The sequence below is a fragment of the Gracilinanus agilis genome, chromosome 2, assembly GCF_016433145.1.
Source record: "Gracilinanus agilis isolate LMUSP501 chromosome 2, AgileGrace, whole genome shotgun sequence".
NCBI classification, from domain to species: domain Eukaryota; kingdom Metazoa; phylum Chordata; class Mammalia; order Didelphimorphia; family Didelphidae; genus Gracilinanus; species Gracilinanus agilis.
Window position 1 is genome coordinate 232317395 of NC_058131.1, and position 12199 is coordinate 232329593.

Here is a 12199-nt window from a genome sequence, read left to right on the forward strand (position 1 = left end):
AAGGGGAGGGGAAAGGGGGAGGGACGGGGGAAGGGGCGGGGCCGGGGCATAGAGGGGGCGGGGCCTCGACCGCCTTGGTTTGGGTAGGTGGTGAGGGAATACAGCCGCATGGTGGAATGGGTGCTCGACTTCCCTGGGAAAAGTCCCAGGATTCCCGGAGAGGGAGTGGGTATGAGAGCCTAAGGTCAGGGGCGCCTGAGGCTGTGCTGGGCATTCCGGGAGATGTCTTTCCTATGGGGCAGCCGAGGACCTAGTAAACGCAGGCGACCAGACCGGCTTGGGGAGGGTGGAAAGTGGGGCCAAGCTCCCCACCCTCACCCGGTAAAGGCAGACACGCCCCCTGCTGCAGCCCGCCCTCCCCCCACTGCCGGCCAGTCCGAGGCTCAGCTTTCTTGGGTTGTCCGGAGGCCCCTCGAGCCCTGCAGTGCGGCACTAGGGCCGCTTTTTAGTTGCCTTCATAATTTGGGTGTTCGTAGAGCAGGGTTCCGCTGAAGAGCGTCAGCGGCTCCTCCGAGTGTGCCAGCTGCCCAGACACCAGATCAATGCAGACCGTGTCTCCAGCCAACAGGGGTAGGATCAGACTGAAGACTCCCAAGGCACCCGAACTGGGCTGACTCTCCACCACGGGCTTATTTTCGAGCCCCTCAGGTTCATAGCCCCCTGAGTCGATGCGGGCTATGCCCTGGTTGGAGCGAGACAACACGGCCTCCACCTTTTCGTGACGGTGCCCAGTGAGCACAGCGCTCAACAAATAGCGACCAGCTTGGGGCGCGGTGAATATGCCTGGTTAGAGGCAAGAAAGACTTTAGTCAGAAAGGTTAAGAGTATCAAATGGGACAAGAAAACAGATAACAGCCCAGATGGGGGAAAACAAAAGTTCAGGACTTCAGGGGTCAATATTTATCAAGTTCCTCGTATTCCCAGGCTGCCACAACCAACTCAAATCAACAAACGCCCCTTCCTTACCCAAGTATTACCTCCCTCCCCTCATCTTTCCCTTACCAGTCTCTGGGTCATAACAGCCTCCATCGTTGAGTAAGACCTTATCAAAAGGAATTGTGCCTGGTTCTGTACGGGGTGAACTCAGTGCGGCTGAGAAAGACACTCGAGGTAGAGGAACTGCAGCTGCTCCTTCCATACCTAGAGGTGGGCATAGGTAAAATGTTCACTACAGGATTAAAATACTGATTTCATACCCATTATCACTCTGTTCTGCTCTATCAGTTCAAATTTTTTAACTTTAAAAAAATTTTTTTTAAACCCTTAACTTCTGTGTATTGGCTGCAAGGCAGAAGAGTGGCAAGGGTGGGCAATGGGGGTCAAGTGACTTGCCCAGGGTCACACAGCTGGGAAGTGTCTGAGGCCGGATTTGAACCTAGGACCTCCCGTTTCTAGGCCTGACTCTCGATCCACTGAGCTACCCAGCTGCCTCTTTGCACCCTTCTACTCCATCAAATGCCAATTCTATTTTAGCCCTTCCCTTAGTTTCTATTCCCCATTCAAGCTCCTCCTGAATGACTTACTGTAGAAAAGAATAAGCTGCTTCATTTCAAGGATACATACCTTGTTCACCTGGGAGACCTGCAGGAGAAGGAGATGCATTAGTTAGGGCACTACAGCATAAGTTCATTTAGTCAACAAAAAGCAAATACCTACTTACTACTAGCCTAAGCAGAATAACTGAAGAGAGGAAGGGGCCCCAGTTCTCTCCTTTTCAGATGGAAAACTACTAATCCTCCATCTTTTAACTCTCTTGAATCTTTCCTACCATTATAACCTTACTCATTAACTAGTTACACACTTCAAGCTGGGATCTATGATTTTTTTCAGTGTTGGTGCTGCAAATTCTCTGACTTATAAAAATGTCTTCTTCTCTAGGACAGGGGCAATTTTTATTTAGCATAGTGCCAGGAGCTTCAATAAGCCTTTGTTGAATGAATAACATAATAGAATGGAAGTAACTAATAAATTCATCAGTATTTGGCCAAGGCAGTAAAAACCTCTTCAAATCAGCTAGGTTAATTTTTTTTTTTTTAAATCTTACCTTCCATCTTGGAGTCAATACTAAGTATTGGTCATACAGCTAGGAAGTGTCTGAGGCCAGATTTGAACCAGAACTTCCTATCTCTAGGCATGGCTCTCACTCCACTGAGCCACTCAGCTGCCCCCTAGGTTGATCCTTAAACAACAGACATGAGCAGTCCTGCACCAAACTCACTAAAATATCTTCAACTTTACAGCATTTGTCAGAGCTTTGTTCTACTGGTAGTACAAAATTATAAACAATAGGTAGAAGTTGCAAAGAGGCAAATTTATGCTGATGTCAGGAAAAACTTCCTATTGATTAGAATGGTTCTCCTTTCAGTGGAAGTCTTCAAGCTGAGATTGGATGACAACTTGTTAGGAAAGTTAGAGTAGGGATGGCCTTTTCTGTCAGGTTTGGAATAGATTGCTGCTGAGGTCCTTTCAACTTTCAAAGCCTATGATTCTGTGAAGCTCAGATAGGTTAAGTAACTTGTTCATTGTCACCTAGTTAATATGTGGCAAGAGCATGTGAACGGTCAGTCATAAGTTCCAATTCAGTGTTCTTTCAGTTTTACCATGCTGAATCAGAGCATCCAAGTCAATGAATACCTGAAGCATGAATTCCCTGACAAATAGGACATTCAAACCTGGTTTTGAAGACTTACAATAAAAATTATCAATCAACAAATATTAAGCTCACCCCTTAAAATGCATATATTTAAAATAAGAGGTACGTATATGACCCATGTAGAATAGAAAGGACCTCCTGGGTTCAAATCTTGGACATTTCCTAGCTGTGTGACCCTATGCAAGTCACCAATACACAGTCTTGATTCTAAGCTGGAAGGTAAGGGTTTAAAAAAAATAGAAAGGAACCTGCTGCCTTTGGAAGCTGCCCTACTTTAGGGTTCTAGTTGGAGGTTTCCCTCTTGTGAGCCAAAATCTACCTCTCTAATTTTTACCCTTTCTTCCTAGTTCTGAGGCAAAACATTAGAATGCATAGAAATAGCCTCAGCCATTGAATTTTCTTCTCTGCTACATAGTAGTAAGCTAGAAAAATTATAGGTTCAGTGCTAGGTTCAACCAGTTTTGAATTAACTACCATATACCTGGTGGTCCAATGGGTCCTTCTTTGCCATCTTTGCCTGGTGGTCCAGGGGGTCCCATAGGGCCTGGAGGCCCCTGCTTTCCCACAGGACCTGGTGGCCCAATCTCCCCTGCTGGACCTGTAAAAATGAAACTAGAGTGAAGTGAAGCAGTGGGAGAGGCTTCGAAGGAGGTAAGAGTCAGAGAGACAAGGGCTGAGAAGTGGGTAGAAGGCAGCCTAGGGGGGAGACAGAACAGTCATAGCCTATCAGGCTAAGGAGTATGTGATGGGGATCTCTATCTTAATTAGGGATGTTCAACCTGCATTTTTCTAGTCTATACAGGTCAAAGATGGCACATGAGCCGATTTTCAGGGGCATGTGGACTAGCTAATTTGACTGTCTACTACTGCAATCCTACTGTGTCACTAATTCTGCTGTGAGAGGTGATTCAAGGTTATCACCTTTTACTGTGATCCCCATCCCTCTTACCCTGCTTGTGCCTTTGATTCTATTCCAGCGAATCTCTTCTTGGTCCTTGCTCCTTTAATTATCCTTCTACAATCCTCAATCCTTCTTTGTATATCTACTCCTCTGCTGCCCACAGATATGTCCAGATTTCCTCCATCCTTAACCTTCAACAAACTTCCATGGTAGACTCCTATATATTGTCTCCTCCATGGCTAAATTCCTGGGGGGGGGGAACCTTAATTTATTTACTTTCTCTCCTTCCATTTACTTCTCGATTACTTAAAATTTGATTTTGGTCACCCCCACTCACACATACATAGATGGAACGTGCTCCAAGATGACCATTAATCTCCAAGTTGCTAACCCCCATAAGTCTCTGCTCAATTTTAATTTATCTCACCTCTCTGCAGTACTTGACATTGCTGAATACACCTCTCTTCTTGAATCCTCTCCTTCCTGGTTTTTTATATTTTCTGTTTTCCTGATGGACCACCCCTTTTAAATTTCCTTTGCTGGATATTAACCCACATACTTCTCCCTTCGCCTGGGGTATATCTACTACTGGACCCTTTTGAAGACTGTCTCTATACTCTCTTGGCGAACGAATCAACTCCCATGGATTTAACTGTCTCTATGCAGATGACTCCAAAATCCCAATCCTAAATCACAATCTGCCTTCTGGACACATTCAACTACTCATCCTATAGATGTCACATACTCAAACATGTCCATAATGTAACATTCTCTTGCTAAGCCTATTACCTTCTCTTCATTCACATAGCTGCTACCATAGCAATTCATCTCCCAAAATGACTACTTTCTTCTCCAATCCATCCCCCACCCAGCTACCAAACTGATATTCTTAAAAGTCCTGTCATTCCCTTGTTCAATTAGTTTCATGGACTCATTTTTGCTTCTAGGATAAAATACTCTCTTCAGTTCCAAATGTAAAGCCCCTCACAATCTGGCTCCTTACCTCTTAGTCCAGACTACTTTTATCTTGCTTGCCCTTCCTATCTCCCACCCTTCAGGGTCCAGACCATTTGGGCTCCTTGATGTTCACTATAATGTTTTAATCTTTTATCTGCAGAGACATAGGCTGTCCAAACACTTGTAATACAGTCCCTCTCCTCACCACCTCTTGGATTCCCTTCCAAGGCTCAGCTCAGGTGCCATCTTCTACATGAAACCTTTCCTGATGGCCCCCAAAGTTACTTTGTCTATTTTTTGCATTTGCTAGTGTTCACATTGTTTTCTCCCCCTCAAATGGAAGTTCCTTAGGGAAAGGGATTTTGTTTTTATCTTTATAGTGTCTGGCATCTGGGAGGCACAATAAATGTTGATAAATTGAAGGGAATGCCTGATGGAGAGAGGCTGGGACCCTGGCACATCACTTCTGTGGGGCAGCGGGTTCTAGGGGAGTGGAAGGAGTCAGAAATCACTCTTGGGCCTTAGGGAATAGGAGTAGTTGAGAGATGAATGAGGCAAACACAAGGGACCCCCCAGACAGTCACATCCTCTCCCCATTCCTCTCTCAAAGGATTCTTACCAGAGATATCAGTTTGGCTAAGCTGATGCAGCTGATCTTCCAAGAGAAGCAGAGAGCTGTTGAGGGCTCCCAGCCTCCGGCCTAGGCCAGCTTGGCCACCTAGCAGCTTCTCCAGCAAGGCAGCTTGGTTTTGACTGGTACTGTTGGTTTCCCGTAATCCAGCCCAGAGCCCAGCCACGTGATTCGAAAGCCCCTCTCGAAGTCCCCGAAGTCCTCCGGCCACAGTGTCTAGTCGCTCACATATGCTTTCAATCCGGGTCAGCCTTCCTTCAAGATTTGGGCACTGTCTGACTTGAGTTTGCCCTTCTTCTAGAATTCGAAGCCTTTCTTCACTCTCTGTAGCATGCTCTGTGGCCTCTTGTTGTAGTCGATTTATCTCAGAGATGATCCGATCCTTAGTGACCCCCAAATCAGCCAGGTCTGCCCCCTGGCCTTCCACGGTTGTCTGTAGCTCCCTCACGGAGTCATTGAGGGAACTGTAGGTGAGAATGACTTCTGAGAGTTCCCCTTGCATTGCCCGAAGGGCTGCACCTGAACTGCCTCCAAAAACACTGAACCCATCCAATGGGCCACGCCCAGGCCCCCCTACTCCTGAATTGCTTCCAGGATCTCCTGGGGGCAACAAAGGGCAGGAGCAATGCTCTACTCCTTCCCTTAACTTATCTAACTCCTCTTGAAGTACCCCACAGCCCTGGCAGTCTTCTCCTCTAGCCTGCATCCTTTCTTCCAACTGGGTCAGCCTTCCATTTGTATGGTTCAAGTGATGTAGCAAATCCCCAGGGCCTTCACTTTGCATACCCAGCTGATCCCTCATCCGCCCCAGTTCTCCCTCCAGTCCATCCAGAGCTGCCTGTAAAGCTTCTCCAGCCACCCCCATCTTATGCAAGCTGGACCCCACCAGCCGCAGTTGGCCCTCATTGTCCAGGATCCTGCGCTCCAGGTCACTGAGGATGGCACTGATTTGTGAATCTTGGGTCCCTGGGTAAACAGCACAGAGCTGCCCACATGCCTGCACAGCTCCCTCTACCCGCTCCTCTAGCACATGGAGTCGGGAGTCTAATTCCTGGCTCAAGTTGGCCAGTCTCCTTTCCAGCCTAGTGAGCTGCCCCTTGGCTCCCTGAAACCAGTGGCCCAAGCCTCCAGGGCTGGTGTGGTCACCTTCTGCCCTCTCAGATGAGCCTAAGGTAGAATTGAACTGATCTTCCAGCCATGACAGGCGACTGGCTAGACTAGTATAGCCAGGGGGATGCCCCCCCTGCCCAGCTGCACCTTCTAGCTCTCCCCCTCTCCGACCACTCAGAACATGCACAGAGCCGGCCACCACATCCAGCCGACGTTCCACATCCCCCAACCTCTGGCCTAGCTCAGGAGCACAGCATCCCAGAGGCGGCACCCAGTTCCCGGACAGCCGCTGGTGCAGCTCCTCCCTAGCTTCCCTCTGTTGTTGCTCTACTGAACCAAGGAGTTTCTCTAACTCATGGAGGCGTTCCTGGTCCTCCTGGTGTTTCCTTCGGAAGTCATCCAATCCATCCATGCAACTGGAGCAGGATTCCTGCAGCCTCTGCTCCATCTCCTGAAACCACTTCTCTGCTGGTGATGAGCTGGCCTGGTTAGGATGCAAAGAGTCACCTCCATTTTGGAAGAGACCCAGTTCCCTATCATGGCTGGAGACACGATTACCCAGTAGCTGCAGCTGGTTCTGGATCTCATTGAGGGTCTCTTGCACCCCAGGCTGGGCAGCTGCATCGGCTGGTGTCCTTCTTCCATTAAATGCTGTCTCCACAGCCCTTTGAACATCCTCAGTCAAGCGCCCACTCAAGCCCTGCAGGGTGCTCTGAAGCCCTTGAAGATCCTTTGACATGCTTTGTACTTTCTCCTCTAGTTGCTTCAACCTTTCAGAGTCCCCAAGACCTAGAAAAGGGGTTAGAGAGGGGATTATAACCAGACAGGCTAGAGAAGAAAATCTGTGATTCTAATTTTGACTTTCTTTTGGATGAATATAGATTCCTCATTGATCAGCTAGGTGGCTCAGTAGCTCACCTCTGTTTGCCTAATCCACTGGAGAAGGAAATAGCAAACTACTCTAGTATCTTTGCCAAGAAACCCCATATGGGGCTGTCTTCCAGAAATAGAAAAAAAACAAAGGCAGGTATTTCATAGAAGGCATATTGATTTGTTTTCCTTAAGACAGGTAAGGCGTACATCAAAAAGTTGGTAATTTACAATAACAACAATACTGTATAATGATCAACTGTGGGTGAGTTAGCTATTCTCAGTAATACAGTGATCTAAAACAATTCCAAAGGATTGATGATGAAAAATGCCATACATCTCCAGAGAAAGAACTGATGGAGTCTAAATGTGGATCAAAGCATATTTTTAAAAAACTTTTTTTTTTTTAGTATGTGTGCTTTCACGACATGACTAATATGGAAAGGTTTTCCATTATTGCACATGTATAAGCTATATCAAATTACTTGCTTTCTCATTTAGGGAGAAGGGAGGGAGGGAGAGAATTTGGAATTCAAAAAAAATTTTAAGACACTAAATTGTTTTTACAAGTAATTAGAAAAATTAATGTATATATATGCATATATATATATATAAAGAAAGTTGATAATCAATAATAATTATTCCCAGGAAAGGAAATAAAGCCCATCCTGAGGGGACCAGCATGCATTTGGAGAAGGGCTCAAAGCACAGAATATCATGCAACCTAAGGTCTCCAAAGGTCATATTGTATACCTCATAGTCTGTCAACTTGGGTTCATACAAGGTTTTAGAGTCTTTGTGGACCAACTCACTAGAGTCGGTAAGCTATTAACATCTTTCTATGGACTTCTTGTAAGAAAGCTATTCTTACTTTAGGGGTCACCTATGTCATCCACAAGGGGCCCTGGCCAAGTGTTTGCTGGTTAGCAAGAGATGAAATAGGCATATCCATCCCCACAGATCCAGAGTGAGTGCTCTGTTGAATTTCTCCACCACCCACCAACTAAAGAGAAATTGTTTTACCTTCCTGGCTTAGAGTACCTCTCTGGCCAGCAGGTACAAACATACAATTCCAAACTAATATACATAGTTGCTTGCTGCTGGGATTTGTGGGGCAGGTGTGTGTGTGTGTGTGTGTGTGTGTGTGTGTGTGTGTAGTAAACAATCTTTGAGGAAGCCTATTGCCCATCAGGCTCATTTTATGCCCCCCCCCTTTTCTGTTTTCAGGATTATTAGTCCCGTCTCCAGTCATCTGCGCCCACATTATTCAACTAGGCCTACTCTATCTTCTTTACCCCTCTTATTCTTGGTACATACCTTCTCCTCCAAGCCCACTCAGGTAACTTCCAGCACTGGACCCTGAGAGATTGGGACGGGCTAGATGGGGCCGAGGATAGGGAGTGGTAGTACCCAGGGCTGGAGCTGGCCCCTCACTACAGTCCTCACCCCCAAAACCTTGGCAGCACCTCCATTCCATGTCCGTCACTGTTTTATAGGCTACTCTATATCGAGGGCGGAGGAAGCTTCGATACCTAAAGAGATGGTAAATTGGGATAAAAGAAACATTTGACATATAAACTATCTTATTATCATTAGTCCCTTTTTTAAAAAAAAAGGTTCCAAGGTAGAAAAATGGTAAGGGCTAGGCAATGGGGGTTAAGTGACTTACCCAGGGTCACATAGCTAGGAAGTATCTGAGGCCACATTAAAACCTAGGACCTCTTATCTCTAGACCTGGCTCTTGATCCCACTGAGTCACCCAGCTATCCCCTCCCCCATTAATCTTTTTATGAGAATATGCTTTGCTTTTTGAGGAGAGTTGATTCCGTTTTACACATTTTTGAATGTGGGAGCACATAGCACAGGATCTTGCTTAATAAACATTTGCTATTGATAATGATCCATGTCCTTGCTGCTACACTTATTTTCTTAAACTAACAAGCTTGTGGGGAAGTTCTGACATAGTCTCCAGGTTATTTCTGACTCTCTTCTAAAGAGATAATCCTGGGCCTATGAGCCTTACCAGCCCTTCACTGGTTTTTCCCTCCTATCCTCTGTCTGGTTCAGCCCCAGATCTGGTCTCACAAAACAGAAAGCAGCACAAGGGGGCAGCAAGATGTCCCTGAGTGGGTTCTTAGCTTAGTCTGTCCAGCTTATATTTCCAACTCACCACTGACTCTAAATGGCTCTGACCTCCACTTCCAAGCTCAGGCTCATATCACTTCCTTGGCCTTGAGTGAAATTCCCTGTTTTTGCCATTTTGGTCTGGTCTCCCACCCCCAGTCTTCATTTTCCTGGGCCTAGACAACTCACGTGATAGTTCGGGGACACTGGGGCTGGGCCCAGCCACAGGCCTGGTAGTCAGGTTTGACAAAGGTCTCCACCCCGTCTTCTAGTACACAGCTCACTGTCCGAGTGACCACGTAGGCACACCAGTTCCTGCAGGCATAACCATCAGGGCTTTAGCTCTGGGAGAAAGACCCCAGGGAGAAGGCAGAAGGATGGAGCTACAGAGGCAGAGCCTTATCCATTGGGCTCTCTCCCCATGCCTTCTAGATCTATAATTGGGCATTGAATCCAAATTTTTTTAGAATGGGAAAGCATAGAGTAGGAAAAGTTGGTATCTCCTGATATCCAGAAACTATTCCTAATACAGATGGTAACACAGAGAAAGTGGGGAGATGGAAGGGTTTGCTTATGAATATATATCCATATGTGCAGCCATGTGTCTGGGAGTCTGTGGGTTTGTATATAAATCCTCATGAGCAAAGAATTATAAATGGAACCATTTAATTTAAGAGCTTAATGTATTTATTACCTCAAAAGAACTATTAATGTCAGAATGTGTACATGGGCTTATATCTGTATTTTCTCTATGTGACTTTGTGTTTATGCGAGATCTGTCCTACCGGATATTGCCCTAAGACCTTCAGGGGAAAAGGGTAAGGGCCTTTCCCTTTTTCTGCTGGTCCAAGCCCAGGACAGATAAGGATAATGGGGGCATTCACTAGTGGTTGTTCACTACTCCCTTTCCCACCCCCACCCCCCAACCCTTCCAGTTCTCAGTAGTCCTACATTCCTGACCCCCCATCTATGCAGGACCTCTGATCCACTGTGGCAGGATAGAGTCGGGGTCAGGAGGAGAGCAAAGGGCAGCAGGGAGAATAGGGTCAGTTACGGATTAAGGAATGGGGGCAATTGAGTCACTGAAAAGGGACAAAAAAGGAAAAATGAACTCTGGAGCTATTCCTCCTAGCCTGGGCCTCTCTGCCCTCCTAAGGGCAGTGAGCAGCCTTTCTCAGAGAATGTAGAGCCCCTGTTGCCCAGGACCTGTGGGTAGGCCCTGGGTGGGCTGGCACCCAGAGGCTAGAGAACAGCAAGGAGAATGTCCCAGTAGCATAGAGCCTCTGGAAGCAACCCAGCCTGATAAGGTCCCAGAGCAGAAAACCCTTGGTAGAGAGCTAAGGAGCCACCCCTTCTGTGTTTCCTTCAACCAATTCAAGCAGGTTTATTTCTATTGTGAATTTTTAAAAATATTTTTTATTTTTCCTAATTACATTTGTTTCTTAAGATTTTGAGTTCAGATTCTCTCCTTGCCTCCCTCCCTTCCCCCCACCTTTCAAATCAAGTGGTTTGATATAGATTACGCATGTACTGGTTAAACCAGAAACTTTATAAACAAGGCAGGCAAGAATAGGTGAAGGTCAATGAATGCATGGAGTGGTGTGGATATGAAGTTTTTGCCCCACCCCTCACCGGGCCCAAGGCTCAGTTTCATTTCTCTGGGGAGAAAGTGATAGTGGTGGTGGTGGTATTGGAAAAGTTGGGGGAAAGGGACTTGGGGAGTGGATGGGGCTGGGGGTCAATAGGGCCTCTTACCTGTGGCGACTAGCTGGGCGATGGACACTCTGAGCCTGGGGCCCCCCAGGACTGAGGGAACGGGCCCCAGTGTAGAGGCTGTAGCCCCGAGATGGGTAGCTCGCAGCCCAGGCTGCCCCAGCCAGCAAGCAACAGAGGCAACAGCTCCAGAGTGAGGTGGGGGCCATGCTGGGGAAGGCTCCACTCTGTGCCCAGCCTCAGCTGCACATCCCAGCCCAGCTGGCCACCTCTGCCTCAGTCCCAGGGGGATCCTGACGCTCCTCAGGAAAGAGCTCCCTCCAGAAGGACAGAGAACCCCTGTCCCCCCCTTCCCCACCCTGGTTTCCTGCCTGCTAGAAGTTTTTACAGAACCTCACGCCCCCTCCTTATCCTCTCCCTATCCTGATCTTCCCCCCCCCCCCTCTTTCTGTTCCTTCCTCTCTTCTTTCCGCTCTGCTCCGCTCAGCTCTGCTCTGCTCTGCTCCGCTTCTCTTCAGAGGAGAGTTCTCGTAGCACCTAGTCCCTCAGTTCTTCCTTACCTATCTGGGTCTGTCTCCTCAAGCCCCCCTCCCTGGTCCCCTCACAGTTCTCTCCTTGCTCCCCACCCTTCTGGATTTCCCTGCCACCTTCTTTGCTTCATCCCTTGCTCACTGGTTCCTCTGGGATGATGAGGCTGTGCCCCTGTGGCGGCTCTGAGTGAGGGTGGCGGTGTGGGGCGGGCCCTGGCCTCCCTGCTTCTCTCCTTCCCCTCCCCCCTAGTCTGGCTGGAGGTCCAGCCTACCACCCCCCAACCCCCCCTTCCAGCAGCTCCACATCTGCTTCTTGTTAACGCCGGGAAGGAGAAAAAAAAAGGGGGGGACAGAGAAATGTGGAGTTGCCGCCGGGCAGGGGGCCAGCCGCTCAGACAGGGCCATATGGAGCCAGGGCCAGAGCTGGGGCGGGAGAAACCTGGGGCCAGCCACTCAGATAGGGAGTCAGAGCAGTGGTGGCAGCAGCAGAAGCAAGAACTATTCTGGGGATTGACTCTGGGACCAGGGAGTGGGGGTGGGGCAGGGATACCTGAAGAAGTGGAAAAGGGGAGAACATGGGTCTTGTCTAGTACCATGAAGGAGAAAGAAGGAATCTGGAGAGAAATGAGGCCAGCTAACCCTTACAGGCTGCAACTTTGGTCACAGCCACTCTTGGTCTCAGTGCAATCCAGAAGGAATTTATTTAAGTG

General features: G+C 47.9%; 1 protein-coding gene across 1 annotated transcript; it reads right to left on the reverse strand.

Moving 5' to 3' along the window:
* Positions 1-6: 6 nt before the first annotated feature.
* EMILIN1 (elastin microfibril interfacer 1) lies at positions 7-11341 on the reverse strand. The gene is made up of 8 exons (XM_044663739.1): positions 11002-11341; positions 9436-9561; positions 8440-8654; positions 5131-7041; positions 3135-3251; positions 1564-1581; positions 1003-1140; positions 7-783 (listed from the first exon to the last, which is right to left on the reverse strand). Exons 1-8 carry the CDS (start codon positions 11166-11168, stop codon positions 446-448), a joined length of 3030 nt encoding a protein of 1009 aa, XP_044519674.1. The 5' UTR covers positions 11169-11341; the 3' UTR covers positions 7-445.
* Positions 11342-12199: the final 858 nt, after the last annotated feature.

Excerpts from the sequence above, each read along its gene's own strand:
- EMILIN1 (XM_044663739.1), bottom strand. The coding sequence starts at position 11,168 with ATGGCCCCCACCTCACTCTGGAGCTGTTGCCTCTGTTGCTTGCTGGCT. Across the intron at positions 7,042-8,439 it reads GAGTGGGCTTGGAGGAGAAG|GTCTTGGGGACTCTGAAAGG; the intron begins GTATGTACCAAG and ends CCCCTTTTCTAG. Across the intron at positions 3,252-5,130 it reads TAGCCAAACTGATATCTCTG|GTCCAGCAGGGGAGATTGGG; the intron begins GTAAGAATCCTT and ends TCATTTTTACAG.